General features: G+C 39.8%; 1 protein-coding gene across 3 annotated transcripts in view; it reads left to right on the top strand.

Moving 5' to 3' along the window:
- MAN1B1 (mannosidase alpha class 1B member 1) overlaps window positions 1–13,811 on the top strand; it is an 87,803-nt gene extending 73,992 nt beyond the window's left edge. For all 3 annotated transcript variants that reach the window (XM_077477262.1, XM_077477272.1, XM_077477281.1), the window contains 2 exons: window positions 1,179–1,310; window positions 8,022–13,811. In XM_077477262.1, the coding sequence (XP_077333388.1) occupies window positions 1,179–1,310; window positions 8,022–8,222 (333 nt within the window). In that variant the 3' untranslated portion in view covers window positions 8,223–13,811. The remainder of the gene's footprint in view (window positions 1–1,178; window positions 1,311–8,021) is intronic.
- Window positions 13,812–19,405: the final 5,594 nt, after the last annotated feature.

The following is a 19,405-nucleotide window of genomic DNA, read 5'->3' on the forward strand; positions in this document are numbered from 1 at the left end:
TGAGCAAATACCGTGTGACATCATTGCAACTATTACCATTTCTTTCTCTAGGGTCTCTGTTAAACGTATGTATATATAATGTTTGGGGGATCTGAGTAATTTTCTAGTAAAAAAAAATACAGATTTTTACTTGTAAACAAAAAGTGCCAGAAGAGGCTTGGTCTGTGGTTAAAGTGGTTGTAAAGGCTCAAGATTTTTAATGTTCATGCATGAAGGTAAAAATCCTTCTGCTGCAGAACCCCCCCCCCCAATACTTACCTGAGCCCCATCTAAATCCAGCGATGTGCACAAGAGCAGCTAGGTCTCTTCCTCCTCACTGGTTGAGAAAGCCATTGGCTCCTGCTACTATCAATTGCAGTAGGTGAGCCAATGAGGAGAGACCCAATCCGTGTGTGAATGGACACGCAGAGTAGCGGCTTGGGAGTAAGCTTGCTCGGGTGCCCCCATAGCGCTTCCTATGGGGACACTCGGGAGGGAGGGGCCAGGAGCTCTGACTGGGGGCCCAAGAAGAAAAAAAATTCTGAGCTCCTCTGTGTAAAACTACTGCACAGAGCAGGGAAGTATACAACATATTTATTATTTCTTAAATAAAAATTTTACCTTTTTAATATCACTGTAAAACTTTGTAATCCCTGACCCTAACCATATATATTTTTTTTAAGCCCTAAAATTATACCCAACACCAACAAGCCCTGTTTTGCATACTTGCTATGCCCTGCACCAGAGGCAGCACTGCTGGATCCAAACGGGGTCTGACTGCATGCTCCAAGGGCAACTGATAAAAATGACCCTTCTGCCTTGTCATATTATTGTAATACTGATCCTAGAGCTAGTCTCATACAGGAAGGTTTGATCTGTTTGCAGCAGCAGCAGCGGTGTAGTCGGGTTCCTATGCCAACATTGAGAAGATTTGAACGCAGTGTTTCGATTGATCCTGCGTCATATGCTGTTGGTAAATTAAGACAGACCAACAGTCCATTTTACTGATAACTATGGTGCAAGGCCCCAGCTAAACCAATGTTTTTCAGTTATCTCTAATCAACAGGCTCTCATAGTTATTGGTAAATTTGCCTGATCGATCAGATCTGCAGAGCATCTAATTGGGGTGTGGGCAGTTAATGTTGGTGATCTTGCTTTGAATTTCTGTCTTGTACAAATGTCCTTTTTTATATTTGCAGACAGCAGACCGGCACAACCTGCTAAGACCAGAAACCGTGGAAAGCCTCTTCTATCTCTATCGGTTTACTGGTGACACCAAATACCAGGACTGGGGCTGGGAAATTCTCCAGAACTTCAACAAGTTCACACGGGTAATTAAAGCCACATGGTTTTCTTTCCTCCGTTTATACTGTACATAGCATTGTGAGCACATGCGTGTTATATAACGCCAAATTTTGCCACGTTTTTACTACTGCTATAAATAAGTATTTTGGAATCTTTTATTCCCTTGCCTTTCTTATCCACAATCCTGTGCACACTAGAACTCTAAAGCCTCATACACACGATCAGACTTCCATTGGACTTTCCTGTGGATTTTGGTCGAATGGCGTTGGCCGTGAACTTGTTCTGCATACAAACAGCAGAACATTTTCAGGCAACTTTCACCAAATCACGTGGTTTTTCAGCTTTTTACCGCCACCCTTTGGGCAACTTCTGCTACTGTTGTCTGATCTTTATCATTGGTTCTGAGCATGCGTGTTTGTACTTTGGACTTTAGCCCTTTGGACTTGTGTACATCGGCTTATCCTTAGTCGGACATTTGTTGTTTGAAAAGTTTGAGAGCATGCACAGCGAACATTTTGTCCCTTGAAAAACAATTGTCTGATGGAGCATAAATATGGTCGGATTGTCCGATAAAACAGGTCCGTCGGACCGTTGTTGTCAAAAAGTCCGACCGTGTGTATGGGCCTTAAAGCGGTAATTGGGGGCAGGGTAGATGGGTGAGCCATTTGGGTTCTGTTGCTTTGCATAGTGCTGTCAGTGCGGAAGCAGGTGAGCACAGGATTCAATACTTTTTGCTATAGGACCGCACCCTCATTATCCAAGCAGTTCACTTCTGTGCATTGAATTGTGAAGTCACCAATCTGGTTAAGGTGTGTTAATCATAAGACAAACCAAACAATTACAGTTCACCTATTACCAGTATTACTTGTCAGCAAATACCCAAGCTTAACTGCACATTTAGTTTCTAGTGGCTGAGGACCGGTGCTCTGGCTGTAGTGCTCCGGAACTTCAACGAACAGATCCAAAGTAACCTCAAGCTGGCAACTTGGTGTAATCCATAAAATCCAATTTTTTATTGGCTACATACTAAAACACACTGGTAGCAAACTAACGCTTTTCGGCTGTGAGGAAAACTGTTGCAACCGAAAAGCGTTGGCTTGTTACAAGTGTGTTTTTAGTATGTAGCCAGTAAAGATTTTGGTTTTATTACTGTCTGCCCTCTGCAAATATAAAAAGGGCTGAGCTTTCACCGCTTGCCGACCAGCCAGCGTCATTATACTGCGGCAGGGCGACTCGTTCCCACGAATGGCTGTTGCTGTACGTCGGTTCCTTTTAACGGCTGTATCAGCCAGGCACGCACTGCACAGCCAGGGAGCTGATGCGCGTGGTTGTGCTCTCCGGAGGCCACCCACAATCATTTCACAGAGAGCCAGAACGGGTATCTATCAATGTAAACAAGCAGATCCCTGTTCTGACAGGGAAGTATAGAGCGATCGTCTGTTTCTAGTGATTAGGAATGGTGATCTCTCTGTACTCCCCAGTCAATCCCCTCCCCCCACAGTTAGAAACACCTGCCAGGAAACACATTGCATCCCTTGATCGCCGCTAGTGTTAACCCCTTCCAGTGTAATTTTATACAGTAATCTGTGCATTTTTATAGCACTGATTGCTGTGTATAAATGTCACTGGTCCCAAAAAAGTGTCCGATCTGTGCACCACAATGTTGCAGTCCTGCTAAACGCTGATCACCGCTATTACTAAAAAAAAAAAATTCATAACAAAAATGCCATTAACCACTTCAGCCCTGGAAGATTTGGATGCTCAATGACCAGGCCATTTTTTGTGATACTGTACTGCGACGCTTTAACTGACATTGTGACGTTGTACCCAAACAAATTTGAAGTCCTTTTTAATTTTCCCTCACAAGTAGAGCTTTCTTTTGGTGGTATTTGATAATTTCTGCTGCTTTTTATTTTTTGCGCTGTAAACAAAAAAGCAACCATTTTGAAAAAAAACACAATATTTTGTTCTTTTTGCTCTAATCAATATCCCTAATTTTTTTTTAAAAAAGCAAATTTTTTCCTCAGTTTAGGCTGATATGTATTCTACATATTTTTGGTAATAAAAATCGCAATAAGAGCATATTGATTGGTTTGCAAAAAAGTTATTGCGTCTACAAAATAGGGGATAGATTTATGGCATAATTTTAGTTTTTTTCGGGACTGTGATATTGTGGCGGACAAATTGGACACTTTTGACACATTTTTGGGACCATTGACAATTGTGCAGCGATCAGTGCTATAGAAACGCATTGATTACTGTATAAATGTCAATGGCAGGGAAGGGGTTAACACTAGGGGGGATCAAGGGGTTAACTGTTCCCTTGTGTGTTCTAACGGTAGGGGGATGGGACTATCTAGGAGGAGAGAGATCAATGTTCATACTTTGTACTTATCTGTCTCTACTCCCCCTGAAAGAATTGGGATTTGTGTGGGTCATTGCGCCTGCCGGGCACTCGCATCTGCTGTGGGCGCGAGCTCGCCCCTTGTGGCCAAAAGGTGAAGCGACATAAGGTTAACGTTTCGCCCAGCTGTGCCATTCTGCCACAGTAGAACTGTGGCGGCTGGTTGGCAAGCAGTTAATCTATCCCCTAAATATACGCTTATAGAGATAGATATATCTATCTATATATCTTCGTTTTTTTTTAATAATAAAAAAAAAATGAAGAATACATAATGAAGAATTTTATTATAGCAATTTTTTTTTGTTTTTTTCTATTGAAAAAACCCGCAGAGGTGATCAAATACCACCAAAAGAAAGCTTTATTTGGGGGGGGGGGGAGATGTATTTTTTGGGTACAGAGTCACACGATTGCGAAATTGTCAGTTAAAGCGATGCAGCTCCGTGCTGCAAAAAAATGGCCTGGTCATTAAGGGGGAAAATCTTCCGGGGCTGAAATACTTAAACCACTAAAGAAGTTTTGGATAGAGTGGAGAGGGATTAGAACCCCTGTCAGTTTATATTAGCTGTGCCCCTAGTAGGGAGATTCATGCTCTCTCTTTTGCCCTGTTTAATTTCACTTATAATGATAATGTTCAAGAAAATCCCAAATTTTGGGTTGTCCTTAGAAAAGTAGTGGGGGAAATCTTCCAATAGGGACACTAGTCCCCAAAGAATTCCCTTAATTTGCAGGGATTTTCTCTTACTTATGGTTTGTCTATGGGACAGGAAGTGGAGGGAAATCTCTCCAATGGTACACAGATGGAGAGAAAAAACTGACGGTTTATAACCCTCCCTTGCTATCCAAAAAAGGAAAAAAAAAAGTATTTTACCGAAAGTTCTACTTTTAATATGCTGCAATAATAATAATTAAAGATGCCGACATTACGCAAATGAGCGGTCTCTCGCGGCATGTGGCTTTAGCGCAGAATGGCCGCATATTTGCGTACCGTTTAGCCAACACATTTGGGCTTAGACCACTCCTGGCACAGTTACTGCTGGCAAACGGAAATCTCCCAATTGCTGCTTGCGATCGGGCTTTCCAATCATGTGATCGCAGTGACAGCCAATCGTTGTCACATGATCATCGGCATCTGAAACCTCTTAAAGCACTGGGAGGCACTGATGGACAGTGGTTAAAGTGAGCTTGTCAGTACAGAGTCACTTTTGAATAGTGACTCTGATTGCCTTTTTTCTGGCAGCCCATTTGTTAAAATGCTGATCCCTGGCCGCTGCAAGTATTCTCCGCACTGGGTGTGTTTAATGCCTGCTGTCGCTGGAGTATACAAGTCAGCAGGAAGAATCACATCATGTGTCGGGTAGCAATCCTGGAATCATTGAAAACATTTGGGGGTGTTTAAAAACACAGACCGCCAGAATAGTATTCATTCAATACTTGGTTGGGGCTCCTTTTGCATGAATCACTGCATCAATGAAGCATGGCATGGAGGCGATCGGCCTGTGGCACTTCTGAGGTGTTATGGAAACCAAGGTTGCTTTGATAGCGGCCTTTAGCTCGTCTGCATTGTTGGGTCTGGTGTCTCTCATCTTACTCTTGACAATATCCCACAGATTTTCTATGGGGGTTTAGGTCAGGACAGATTGGCCAATTTTCCAAGTCCTGCTGGAAAATAAATCCGCATCTCCATAAAGTTGGCCAGCAGAGGTCTAGAATTTCCTGGTAGAGGGCTGTGCTGACTTTGGACTTGACAAAACGCAGTGGACCAACACCAGCGTATGACATGGCTCCCCACATCATCACGCACTGTGGAAACTTTACACTGGACCTCATGCAACTTGGAGTCCATAGCCTGACCTAAGTCCCATAGAGGACTCACAGGCTGATCGCCTCCATGCCATGCCTCATGGATGCAGTAATTCATGCAAAACCAAGCCCCAACCAAGTATTGAGTGCATACTATACTGTACAAGGCCATACTTTTCAGTAAGCCAATATCTCTGTAGTATAAATACTCTTCTCTTTTTTGATCCCCATTAATTTGGGGTTTTTACTAGCTGTAAGCCATAATCATCAAAAATGAAAAAGACAAATGCTAGAAATTAGGGATTAGCTTCGAGTCGAACTCATGTTCGACTCGAACATTGCCTGTTCAGCGAACAGTGAACAATTTGGGGTGTTCGCTGCAATTTCGAAAAGCCGGGAACACCCTGTACAAGTCTATGGGAGAAATCTAAAGTGCTAATTTTAAAGGCTAATATGCAAGCTATTGTCCTAAAAAGTGTTTGGGGACCCGGGGTCCTGCCTCAGGGAACATGGATCAATGCAAAAAAAAGTTTTAAAAACTGCCATTTTTTCGGGAGCAGTGATTTTAATAATGATTAGAGTGAAACAATAAAAGTGTAATATTCCTTTAAATTTCTTACCTGGGGGGTGTCTATAGTATGCCTGTGAAGGGGCACATGTTTCCCGTGCTTAGAACTGTACCTGCACAAAGTGTCATTTCTACAGGAAAAAAGTCTTTTAAAATCACTTGAATTGTCGGCTCCCATAATACAGAGAACACTCATTGAAAGTCATTGATAAAAAAAAAAAAAGCGTGGGGTTCCCCCAAATTCAGTTACCAGGCCCTTCAGGTCTGGTATGGATATTAAGGAGAACCCATTGCGTCAAATAAAAAAAAAATTGACGTGGGGATCCCCCTAAAAATCCACACCAGAGCCTTTATCCGAGCACACATCCTTTATCCGTTTGGGGACAGTAGAAGGAAGATGAGAGAAGACAGGCTCAAACAGCCATTTTACACACTGCAGAGGATTAAACCCTTGGGTTCCACAGTGAGTATAACGAGCATGCTTTTAGGACTGAAACAACTAATCGATCGACAACTAATCAATTATGAAATCGATTACGGTTTTCATAATCGATAAATCAGCCAGTAATGGGGTTAAAAAATAAAATGAGCCCTTAATAGTACAAAAAGGCAAATCGTTACTGTAAATATTACTTTCACTGTTATACTGTAAAAAAATTAACCCCTTACAGTAGCGATTTGCTCTTTTTGTACTATAAAGGCCTAATTTTCATTTTTTTTTAACCCCATTATGTTACTAAACTTCTTAGGCCTGGTTCACACCTATGTGTGTTTTGCAGAAACGCACAACAGTTCATTTAACATGGTTTCCTATGGGACATGTTCACATCTATGCTTTTTTATTTATTTATTTTTTTCAGCTGCTGAGTATTTGGAAAAGGGTCAAGTACTTTTTTCAATGCAAAACGGTGCTTTTTGGGGTCAATATACTTTAATGGAGAAGCTGCAAAAAAGCATGTAGTATGTTTTTGCAGCAATTTGTTTTCTTTTTTTTTTTTTTTCTTTATCTGCCCAACAACAAATAGGCCAAATAAAGCATTAAAAAAAAATTGAACACGCATATCGCAGCAAAATCACATTTGCAAAAATCAAAATACACAGTAAAAAGCACTGCAGAAACAGATCAAAAGCAAACTGCATGGGTGTGTACCGAGCCTTATGATGGTCACACCGATCAGTTTTCAGATGAGAATATTCAGACGAAAAATCTTTGTAAATTCGCTGAATGAAAGAATTTTGTTTGAATTTCACTTGCTTTTAACATTCTGTTTTAAAATGAATGTAATTTCTGAAAGAAAACCACATACTGTCTGAAAATTCCTTTGATCAAGAAGTTTTCTATTTTTAAATTTTCCCGTCACTGGGGTTGAAAACAAATGTCTATTTGACCCCACCAATGATTAGAAAATCGAACGAACGTTCTTAAAATTCATTTATTTTTTTTATTTTTATTTTTTTGAACGAAGAAATTGTTTTTGTATGGGCAGCATATAATATATATAGAGATATAATTTTTTATTTTTTTTCCTCTTTAAATAAAAAAACTTTGATCTCTGAGCCTGATATTTACCAGCTTCAACTTCTAATAATTTATACAGTATATCTCTTCTGCCTGTAATTCTGAGTGGATTAGAGATTTTGCACCCTAACCATATAACTGGTTCTTTTATATTTACATCTGCATACAGATATTGAAGAATAAATTGCCTTTTTATTTTTAAACTTTACATATTAACTAAATTATACACCACACTTTTTTTAAGGTTATGAACCAATTAATCGAAACAATAATCGGCCAACTAATCCAATTATGAAAATAATCATTAGTTGCAACCCTACATGCTTTACTGCATATACAGTACACAATTATTTTACTGTTGTGGGTTTAGTAATAGTTTAACAGAACAGTGTTTTTCTTCCTGGAGACTTGTTCCTTGTACTATATATGATCTTATTCTTTACCAGGTTCCATCTGGTGGCTACACCTCCATCAACAATGTGCAAAATCCCAGCAACCCTGAGCCTCGGGACAAGATGGAGAGTTTTTTCCTGGGGGAGACCCTCAAGTATTTGTTCCTTCTTTTCTCTGACGATGTGGACCTCTTGAACTTGGACAAGTTCGTCTTCAATACAGAGGCTCATCCCCTTCCAATCTGGACTTCCTAGCACAAGATCAGTGTAAGGTCTTTGACTGAGCAAGTGCTCCCCCTGGTGGTCAAAGTGAGATGTTTTTATCCGCTAGAGCTGCTGTAGATAAAAGGCCGTTCATCTTGAAGCTGTGCAATGAGCTGATAATTTTATCTGGAATATGAATAGTGTTCTACAAGAGGCAGATTTTTCCTGTCTGTCTCATCCAGCGCTCGCTTCTAATGAATCTTCCAGTGTATGGACTCATGAAGTGACCATTGGGGAGGGCTCTATGAAAGTTGTATAAGTTTACTTTTTTTAATGTGATTTATATCTCAGGAAGGGGAAGCACATGTCTCCAATTGTCACTATAAACAAATTGGAAGAAAATGACCTGCTACCCCAAACTGGACATATATGGTCCCACAAGCCGTCCCTTTGATTTATATGGGAACACTGTGAGCAAACCCTTTCAAAGCTGTCAATATATCTTGCTTGCTTAAAGGGTTAGCCTGCTTCTAACTGATGTTTAAGTTTGTAGTTGGAGGTTGTTTGGATGACCCGTCCTCGGAATTTTTAGATTTTAATTTGTATGATGTTACCACCTTTGCTCGCTGTACCATCAAGTCTTACTCCAGGAGGTAGAAGACAACTCCTCTGAAATGGCTGTGGCCTCAGGCAAAGCTGGGAACTTAAAAGTATGGTCTCCCTGTTAGAATTGCTGAGACACAAAGTTCTGAATGGTGATTGAACCCAATGGCACTCGCCAAAGCTGGGAAAATCTGCTTTTGATGGATCGAGCCATTAAATTTTAACAAGCAATTTACATTTTCCCTGTGTGCTTTACAGAAAATTGCAGCTCACCTACTGATAAGGCAGTGCTTTATTTTACTTTTTAATTAATGGTTGTATAATGTGATTTACAGTCATTCATGCGATACTGCTGCCCAGTGATTTTTTTTTTTTTTTTATATCGCATTTTGTTTGGTGCAGATTAAAGCTGATTTCCATGTTTCCTGTCACTTTTAATAGTTTGTTTGGGTCAAGCCGGTCCAAACAAACCATTTCCTTCACTAAGTGCTGCACTGAAATTTTCCATATGTCTAATAGTAAAAGGTTCAATTCAAACTCTGGCTTGTCAAGCAGCAACAGTGACCTAATTAAAACCTTTTACTAACATGTTGCTAATAAAAGGTATTCAGGCTCTGCCAGATCTCCTCTCACACGGTACCAGTACCACTATGCGTAATTCAGACCAAACTATTTGTGATGATGTGATGCCAATCTTGGCTGCCATATTGAGTGATGGCAAGCCCTAATAACTTGATTCTTGGGAGGAAACAGTTCAGGGAACTGGTAAAGATTGCAATTGATTTATGTTATGTATTACAGAAAGCTGATATAATATATACAAATTTATTATATATTTTTAAGTTTTATTTGCAGTTAGAGGAGGGTTATATATTTTGGTGTGTGAAATGTATATATGTGTGTATATATAAATATTTGGGGTATTGTCCATGTTCTTGGGCCAGTAATGGGAAGCCTTTGTGGTACTTGGGACACTTTATGTACTCCTGTTGAGTATATTTAAACAAAAAAAATAAATAAAAATTAAATACTTTCCACTCAAGGTCAAATATATGCATTTCAGGGATTTTCATAAATGTCATTACAGATTTTTGCCTGCTTCTGTTGTGTAGATTTGGAGATGGGCCATGGCTGTACACCTGCTGAAAATAGGTGGGGGAGGGGTAATCATGTTCGTCTCCGTTTCGTAATAAAATAAATTGTACTCCCCATGGCCCTGTAGAATAGCAGCCAACTCCCTGTATCTCACCAAAGATTAAATCTGTAATGCAGTGCTCACCTGGGGATGCCTTTTCATTTGATGTCTGGTGAAAGCAGTGAGCCACATACAGAAACAGTGGTGGAAATATATAGTTTGGTCCATATATACATGGACACAGGCACAATTTCCATGCTTTTGTCTCTGTATGCCACCAGAATAAAACTTAAAATGAAACAATCCAAATGAATTTGAAGAGCAGCCTTCTCAGCTTTAATTCAAGGGGTCAAATATAAAGTACAAATTTTAGGAACTGCAACCATTTTCAGGGGCTCAAATGTAATTGGACAAATGAAGATAATTATACATGTTCCCTTTTTAACATTTCATTGTTGTCTGGAACCCATGGACATTACCAAAGACTGGGTTTCCTCCTTTCTGATGCTTTGCCAGGCTCCAACTGCAGCTGTATTCAGTTTGTTCTTTGTTTGTGGGTCTTTCTTCAGCAAGTGAAATGCATACTCAATTGGGTTGAGATCAAGTGATTGACTCAGCCATTGCAGAATATTCCACTTATTTTCCTTTAAGCTACTGGGATGCTTTTGCAGCGTGTTTTGTATCATTGTCCATCTGTACTATTAAGTGTCGTCCAATCAACTTTTGCTGCATTTGGCTGAATCTGACACTGCAGAATTCATCCGACTGCTTCAGTCTTCTGTCACATCAACAAACGCCAATGACCGAGTGCAACTGGAAGCCGTGCATGCCCATGCCATCACACTGCCCTCCACCATGTTTTACAAATGACGTTGTGTGCTTTGCATCGTAAGCTGGTCTAAGCCTTCTCCACACTTTTTTTTTTTTTTTTCCGGTCATTCTGGTACAGATTACTCTTAGTTTTATCCGTTCAAAGAATGCTTTTCCAGAACTGGTCTGATTTTTATTTTTTTGGCTTTCTTCTTTCCTCAATGTACCAAACTGTTGATTTGGCCACTCCTAATGTTGCTGCTATCTCTCTGATGGTTTTGTTTAGTTTTTGAAGCTTTACAATTGCCTATTTCACCTGCATGGACAGCTCCTTGAACGCATGATGTAGGTTCACAGCAATAGATTCCAAATGCAAATACCACACTTAGAATCAACTGCAGACCTTTTACCTGCTTAATTGATGAAGAAATAACGGAGTAGCCCACACCTGACCATGAAACGGCTTTTGATTCAATTGTTCAAATACTTTTGGTTCCTTGGAAGAAAAAAAAGGGGGGGGATGGCTATTAGAGCTGTAATTCCTAAACCCTTTCTCCAATGTGGATTATACATACCCCCAAATTAAACCTGAGTGTGCACTTTCAGCTCATATCCATTATATAACTTGAATATGTTTTGGTAAATACCTGAAAAAAACTAAAATTGTGCCTGTGTCCAAATATATATGCACCTAATTGTAAATTAATGTTTTATGAGAAGACTGCAGACATGATCATTTATAACCCCCCCCCCCCCCACACAGTGACACTACTTCTCATAGTCATGAAATCCTCCTCATCATTATCTCTCCAGTGTTTTGCTTGTGGTCTAAGCAGCTTCACCAGAGTCCTATGGGAAGCCCATGCTTCAACTTTTCAGAAATGTTAATTTGCACATGACTTTGGGGTGTGGTTTCAGGTTCTTAGTCACACAGAGCTTTGCTTTATGGGGTACCTGTGATATCCCAGCTAGGAAAATCAGTGGTACTGGAAGGGGGAAGGAGGTTGTGGCTTAGTGACGCTTTTGGGGTGGGCAGCCCCATAGTGAAATGTAAGGCACAGTCTGGCACTGTCTCTTTTTTTTTTTTTATGTACAGGAATACTGTGTTACAAAAATATGTAGGGACATGTTCATTTTCTAAGCTGTGGTGGGAGGTATAATAGTGCCCTTTGGGAACCGTCACGTTTTTAAAGCCCTTTTGTTTTTTTTGTGATATTTGCATTCAGCTTCTGTATACACCGTATTTACTGAACAGTTCATTCCTTCATACTAATCTATAATAACTGGAGCAAAGACCATGAAGCCTCATAAAGATGTTGTGTGTTTTTTTTTTTCTTTAATGTGCTCCTAAATTACACATTGTTTGCAATGCTGTACACAACACCATTGATGGTTGTCCGTCTGTCTTCTTCACATCATGGTTGAGTGTAGAGCTACCACAGAGCAAACCAATAAATACTTGCATTGGCCCATGGGGGGCTGAAAAATATGCATCTTGAGAGTCATGGGGGGGGGGGGGGTCACCATAAGATGTATTATGAGATTGTTATATTGTTTTTGTGCCTAATTTAGGGGGCTACAAAATTTTTCAGAGTTCTGAAGCCAGGGAACTTGTATTCCTAGATCGTAGAAAAATATAGTAGAAAAGGCTTAGAAAGAAAAAGTTTTTTTTTTTTTTTAGGCCTCAGGGTAGCTGTACCTTTATGACATGGCTACAATAACACCTCCCATTTAAAGGACTGTATAGCATTCAGCTGTGCAACCTTCCAACAGGTCCTGCAGCTTGTGCTCCATTTTTATGTACAAATTTTAATGGGAGCTCTACAGCATGCACGGGTCAAAGCTAGGATCTGTGATAGAGTACAGAGCTAATGCCCCATGTCCTTGTGTTTTTTTTTTTGTTTGTTTTTATTCTGAACCGCTTTGCTTTTGGTAGGAAAAAAACTGCTTAAAAAATGTGTCTAAATCTGCAATTTGCACACATTTTCAGGTGCATCAAGCATTTTAGTGTTCATGGATTTCATTGGCCATTAATTTATTCTGGCCATTGATGTGAATGGAACGCTCATGTGCTAAACACGTTCAGAATTTAGGCTTAGCTGCACCAAGCCTTTTTTTCTGCCCAAAAATGCACTGGTAACTGTTTTTCTTTTTAGGACTCTTCTAATATGCCTGTAAACGCCTATGGGTTTGTGGCCACATAGGTCATAGAGGTATGTTTTACAGGTTGAAAATAAGTCAATGCCTGCACACAGGGCTCAAAAAATACAGCTGTTGCATGAGGCCTTATGCAGAATGGAGTGCAAGCTGCGACAGCTGTGAGTAAGTTGTGCACCTGACCACTGACTGAATAAGCTAAAGTATTTTTTAGGCATTTTATAAAGTCTGCGGTGGGGGGGGGGGCACTTTTGTGAGCATCCATATAAAGGAACAGCTACTCTATAAGGGAAGGTTTACATTCAAACACACCTTAGCACCTTTTATAATCCATTCAGATCCAGCACGCTCATAAAGTTGTTTGCAGAGACATTGCTCTCTGCACTAGAGTTTATCAAAGAAAGCAAGTGTGTAATCTTTTCATATGCAGGCTCCCTGAGCTATCATCCTTGACCTCCAGGGATGAGCAAGCAGTATCATAAAGATGCCAGGGATGCATCCTGTCATATGACACTGGAAACGTCTACAACTAGGCACATAGTCTAGCAGTATAACGATAGTGACTGTTGGCACTGAATGGGCTAGTGAGGAGAACTGGACTTAAGCTGGACTTTGTTCAGGTATGTTCCTTATGGCTACCAATCAAGTCTTTGCTTTCATTCTCTAACCTGCACTGAAGAATGAGAGCTGATATCCAATTGGTTTGTCTGAGAAAGGCTTTCCCTTTTCTTTGCTCCAGTTTTTCTTGAAAATGCATAACCTATTCCATTACTCAAACCTTATTCAAGCTCAAAACTGTGAAACATTTTTCTTTCTATTGTATTTTTCTGATATGCAGCCTATAATAATATATCCTGTATAATACTGGAATAGCCTTGATGATCAAATCATGTAAAATATAAAATTGCCGATCTTAATAAAAAACATTTAAAGTATCTATTGTGTGGGGTTTTTTGTTTTGTTATTGGGTCTTTGTTGGCCCACCTTCCTGCAAACAGCCACACTTATTTGTAAATCAAGACACTACAATCAAATTATAAAGTGCAGAGACAGTTTTAAAGCTTAGCAAACCGTAGAAGAAAAACATATCCTATATATTGCAGATTACCAGTTTCTAACTGGTATCATTTAGTTTTGGACAGTGATTTTGCTAGTAACATACATCCATTGTAGGGTGACAACATTTACTTGGTGGCCTAATATATAGGAGCCGTATTGTCACCCTAGGCTGTTCTGATTTAAACTAAAAACGCCTTCCCTTAACTTTTACACATAGACCAAATTTCAGGTGGCATCAGCTGGTTCAATGAAAGCTGGCTGACATTCGGCCTTTGTGTATGGTAGCCGGTCTGACAGAAGCCATAAGTTCGACAAGCTTCTGTCGAAGGCTCATGACCCAGAAAGGTCTGCCAATGGCTGAGAGTGCTGATCTGAGCATTCTGCCATGGGGACAGTCCCCCTGTCAGAACACAGTAGCGCAGATACTAATGTCAGATCATTAGCACAGCGGCTCTGACCTGAACTGTCAGTTTGTTTTTTAAACAAAATAAATAGTGGTGTGTACCAGGCTTTATATACTCTTCTTCATAACATAGGAGGTGGATGTTCTGTAATTTGAAGCACAGAAGAGAATGACAAAGGCCGATAACATTGAGATTTCAGTTTAATACACAGGAGGGTACAAGGCGACCGCATTGGCTGATATCTTTCAGGATTTAAAGAAATGTCCTTAGGCTAAACAAGGAAACCGCATCAATATTATAGGATTTTTGTTCTTAGTTAAATGATTTTTTTTTATTTTTTTTTTGGAGTCCATTGCGGGACACCTTTTTAACCTTTAAATCGTACTGAAGCTTAAAGGAAGATTGGACACTGGCAAACAGAAAACCTGTAGGTTAGCCCAGGATAACCCCCCTCTCTCACTATCATCGGGCCTCAATTTTGTAGCAAAGGAGTACTGAGAGCATGATCAAAAACTGAGAGTTAGATCTGTGTCCCTCAATGGACTCCAGGAACATTATTAAATGGCGAGTACAAAAATCCCATATTTTTACAATTTTTAGACTTAAATCTTTACTTTTTTGGATATTCTAAATACAGCCCAAATGAGGGGTGAGTAACAAGTAAATGTTAAGTGACTCGAGAAAACAGCAGAGAACTGTTGACTGTTTGCAGCTGAAATGATCACCTATCATCAACGAAAAGGGCTCCTTGCAGGACAAGGTTACCAGCTCAGTCACTTGCCTAATGGGTTCAGACAGCTGTTTCTGAAGGACAAACAGAACCAGATTTAGGTCCCACAGCATCAGAGGAACCTATTGGGTAAACGGTGAACAACCATCCTACTATATGGATTCTGAGGGCACCTTGATCCACAAGACCCGAGAAAGCTTGATGGAGATTTACATACACACGACCGGACTTTCCGGCAGATGACCCTGAAGGGTCTGGTATTGATATTTGGGGGGACCCCACTTTTTTTTTTTTTGACGCGGGGTTCACCTTAATATCCATACCAGACCTGAAGGGCGTGGTAATTGAATTTGGGGGAACCGCACGCTTTTTTTTTTTTTTTTTTAATCAATGACTGTTCTCTGTATTACGGGGAGCTGACAGTTCATTATAGCCGCAAATGCTTTTAATTTACTTTTTTCCCTGCAGAAATTATACTTTGTGGAGGGACAGTTCTAAGCACAGTAAACATGCGCCCCTTTACAGGCATACTATACACACCCCCAGGTACAAAATATAAAGGAATATTGCACTTTTATTGTTTCGCTTTAAGCATTATTAAAATCACTGCTCCCACAAAAACGGCCGTTTTTAAAACTTTTTTTTTTTTGCATTGATACATATCCCCGGGGCAGGACCCAGGGCCCCAAACCCCTTTTTTTTTTTTTTTTTTTTTACAATAACTTGCATATAAGCTTTTAAAATTAGCACTTTAGATTTCTCCCATAGACTTGTACAGGGTGTTCTGCGGCTTTTCGAATTTGCCACAAACACCCCAAATTGTTCGGCGAACAGGCAATGTTCGACTCAAACTCCATCCCTAGTGTGGGACTTTTACGCAGCCTGGCCACACAGAGAGGTCCAACATGCAGGGAGCATCATCAGGGGTTCTAGGAGCATAAATTTCACCTCTAATTTCTTATCAACCTATTACATTTGTAAAGGCCCTGGAGAACAAGGACAGTGGAATTACCCACAAAATTATCCCATTTTGGAAAGCAAACACCCCAATGTCTATTCTATGAGGCAAAATTAGTCTTTTGAACAGTTCATTTTTTTCCCCACAAGTCTTCAGAAAATGTGGAAAGAAAATGAAAACGTATTTTTTTTTTCACAAAGTAGTCAGTTTATAAGATATTTCTAACTCAAAGCATGTATATAGCAAAAATGACACCCCAAAATACATTCTGCTACTCATCCTGACTATGGCGATGCCACTTGTGTGTGACTTTTACACAGCCTGGCCACATACAAAGGCCCAACATGCAGGGAGCACCGTCAGGCGTTCTAGCACCTCTAATTTCCTAACGACCTATCACACTTTTGAAGGCCCTGGAGCACCAGGACAAGGGAATTACCCACAAAATGACCCCATTTTGGAAAACAAACACCCCAAAGTATATTCTATGAAGCATTATGAGTCTTTTGAACGGTTAGGTTTTTTTTTTTAACCCAAGTCTTCAGAAAATGGAAAGAATTTTTTTTACACAATGTTGTCGTTTTATAAGAGATTTCTAACATATAGCATGTATATAGTAAAAATTACACCCCAAAACACATTCTTCTACTCCTCTTGAGTATGGCAATACCACATGTGTGAGACTTTTACACAGCCTGCCATATACTGAGGCCCAACATTTAAGTAGTACCTTCAGGTGTTCTAGGAGCATAAATTACACATCTCATTTCATTCCTACCTATCACACTTTTGAAGGTCCTGGAGCACCAGGACGATGGAATTACCCACAAATGACCCCATTTTGGAAAGCAAAACACACCAACGTGTATTCTATGGGGCATGGGCTGCAAATAGGTACTCGGGTACTCAGATGGACTGTGATCCAAAGGAACAATATATACGGTGGGTAGCGAATGATGCAAATATAAAATAATTAACACTCAAATTAGTCCGAGTCCATATAAGAATATATGCTCATATGAAGTCCACTTCTCAATAATAAAATATCAAGACCAAACTTCCTTCTATGCTGGTGTCAGGAACCATGAATCAGACTGAGACAGAAGTACAATCAAATCACACTTGCTTATTAATAAAAATAAAAAGGTAGTTAAGCATAGCCAGAGTCCAGTAGCCAGTCAGTCCAAAGTTCATTAACCAGATCGGGTAATGAGCCAGGCCTGAAGTCAGGCGGGATGTTGGCAAGCCAGTCTTGAAACAAACAGCAGGAGATGGTTCCTTGTGATGTGACCAACGTGAAGGCAATGAAGAAATGAGCTGGAAGGCTTTAAATATGCAGGTCAGATGAGCATCATCTGGAACAGCTGGTACCTGTGGAAAGAGAAGAGAGCTGGCAATTAGCCGACAGCTAAGCGGCCAGCCCAGAGGATGAAGGGCTAAGCCAGCCCTGACAGTTGGGTATCCAATAGGAACTGAGCTCCCAGAACTCTCACCTCAAGCATCAACACCAGGCCACTATCCTTCATCTTTCAATATGGCGTCGTCGTCCAGGAATAGTACAGGACGTGGACGCCATATTGAAGGATGAATGAAGAGAAGGAAAATTATAAAAATGTCATTTGGGTACAGTGTAGCATGACCGCTCAATTGTCATTCAAAGTGCAAAAGCGCTGAAAAATGGCCTTGGCAGGAAGGGGGTGCAAGTGCCCCGTAGGCAAGTGGTTAAACTATCCTGTGGAAACTGGGCATGAAAAGTATTAAAAAACAGTAACTAACTAACTAAATTAAAAATTGAGGTAATTTTAGAGAAAGTAGATCAGGGATCACTTGAGAAAGTAATTTATTCTATTTAGTCCATGCAATAGGCTCTGGTAGTTTAAAAAATTGAGGAAGAGTAGGATTAAACCATAGAGGGCCACTTGGAGAGATTGCACCCTTGGGATAATGCTCACATCTTAGACCAGCCTCCCAAGCTTGAATAGTATTGAGCACTGAAGCAGTTAACTGGTAGGGTGCCCTTCGGCCCCTACATAAAAGTACCTTAAGAGTTTCTATAGAGCATGCCACTGCTGCCTATAGACAAGTAGAGAAATTGTATAAGTCTGGGCTCAGCCACCATGTGGCCATGACCATCCAAGTAGCTAAAAAAGTACTTATAAAAATCCGGAAAAGCTAAACCTCCCTGTTTGAAAGGTGCATCAGGGTGGTTAATTTATACCTAGGGTTCTCCGATCACCATAAAAAAGATGAAAAAAAGTTGATTTAATCTGGTAAAAAAGGATACAGGGAGCCACTGAGGAGAGTGTTTAGACAGATATATAAATTTTTGGTATAATTTTAATCTTTAACCACTTGACCACTGGGCACTTAAACACCCTTAATAACCAGACCAATTTTCAGCTTTCGGTACTCTCACATTTTGAATGACAATTACTCAGTCATGCAACACTGTACCCATATGAAATGTTTGTCCTTTTTTCACACAAATAGAGCTTTCTTTTGGTGTTATTTAATCACCGCTGGGTTTTTTTTTTTTGTGCTATAAAAGAAAAAAAAAAACAAATTCTGTAAAAAAAAAAATGAATTTTTCTTTGTTTCTGTTATAAAATTTATCAGATTAGTAATTTTTATTCATAAATTTTGGCCAAAATTTATACTACTACATGTCTTTGGTAAAAATAAGTACCAATTGGTGTATATTATTTGGTTTTTGTGAAAGTTATAGAGTCCACAAGCTATGGTGCCAATATCTGAAAATAGGCCGTCAGTCCTTCGGGTGTGATCAATCTCATTTCTTGAGACCCTAACATGCCAGAAAAGTACAAATACCCCCCAAATGACCCCTTTTTGGAAAGAAGACATTCCAAGGTATTTAGTAAGAGGCATGGTGAGGTTTTTGAAGTTGTCATTTTTTCCTACAATTCTTTGTAATCACAAAATTGTCATATTATCAGGTTATTTCTCACACACAGCATATGCATACCACAAATTACACCCCAAAACACATTCTGCTATTACTCCCGAGTATGGAGATAACACATGTGTGAGACTTTTATACAGCGTGGCCACATACAGAGGCCCAACATGCAGGGAGCACCATCAGGCGTTCTGGAGCACCCAGGACAATTCTGACATTTTTCTCCTACATGTAAAAATCATCATTTATTTGCTAGAAAATTACATAGAACCCCAAAACATGATATATGTTTGTTTTTTTTTGTTTGTTTTTTTAGCAAAGACCCTAGAGAATACAATGGTGGTCGTTGCAACTTTTTATCACGCACAGTATTTGCGCAGCAATTTTTCGAACGCGTTTAAAAAAAAAACAGTTTTATGCTTAAAAAAAAAATAAAAACAGTAAGGTTAGCCCAATGTTTT

This window comes from Lithobates pipiens, unplaced genomic scaffold (assembly GCF_037356315.1).
Source record: "Lithobates pipiens isolate NorthernLeopardFrog02 unplaced genomic scaffold, aLitPip1_a1.2 Scaffold_1, whole genome shotgun sequence".
NCBI classification, from domain to species: domain Eukaryota; kingdom Metazoa; phylum Chordata; class Amphibia; order Anura; family Ranidae; genus Lithobates; species Lithobates pipiens.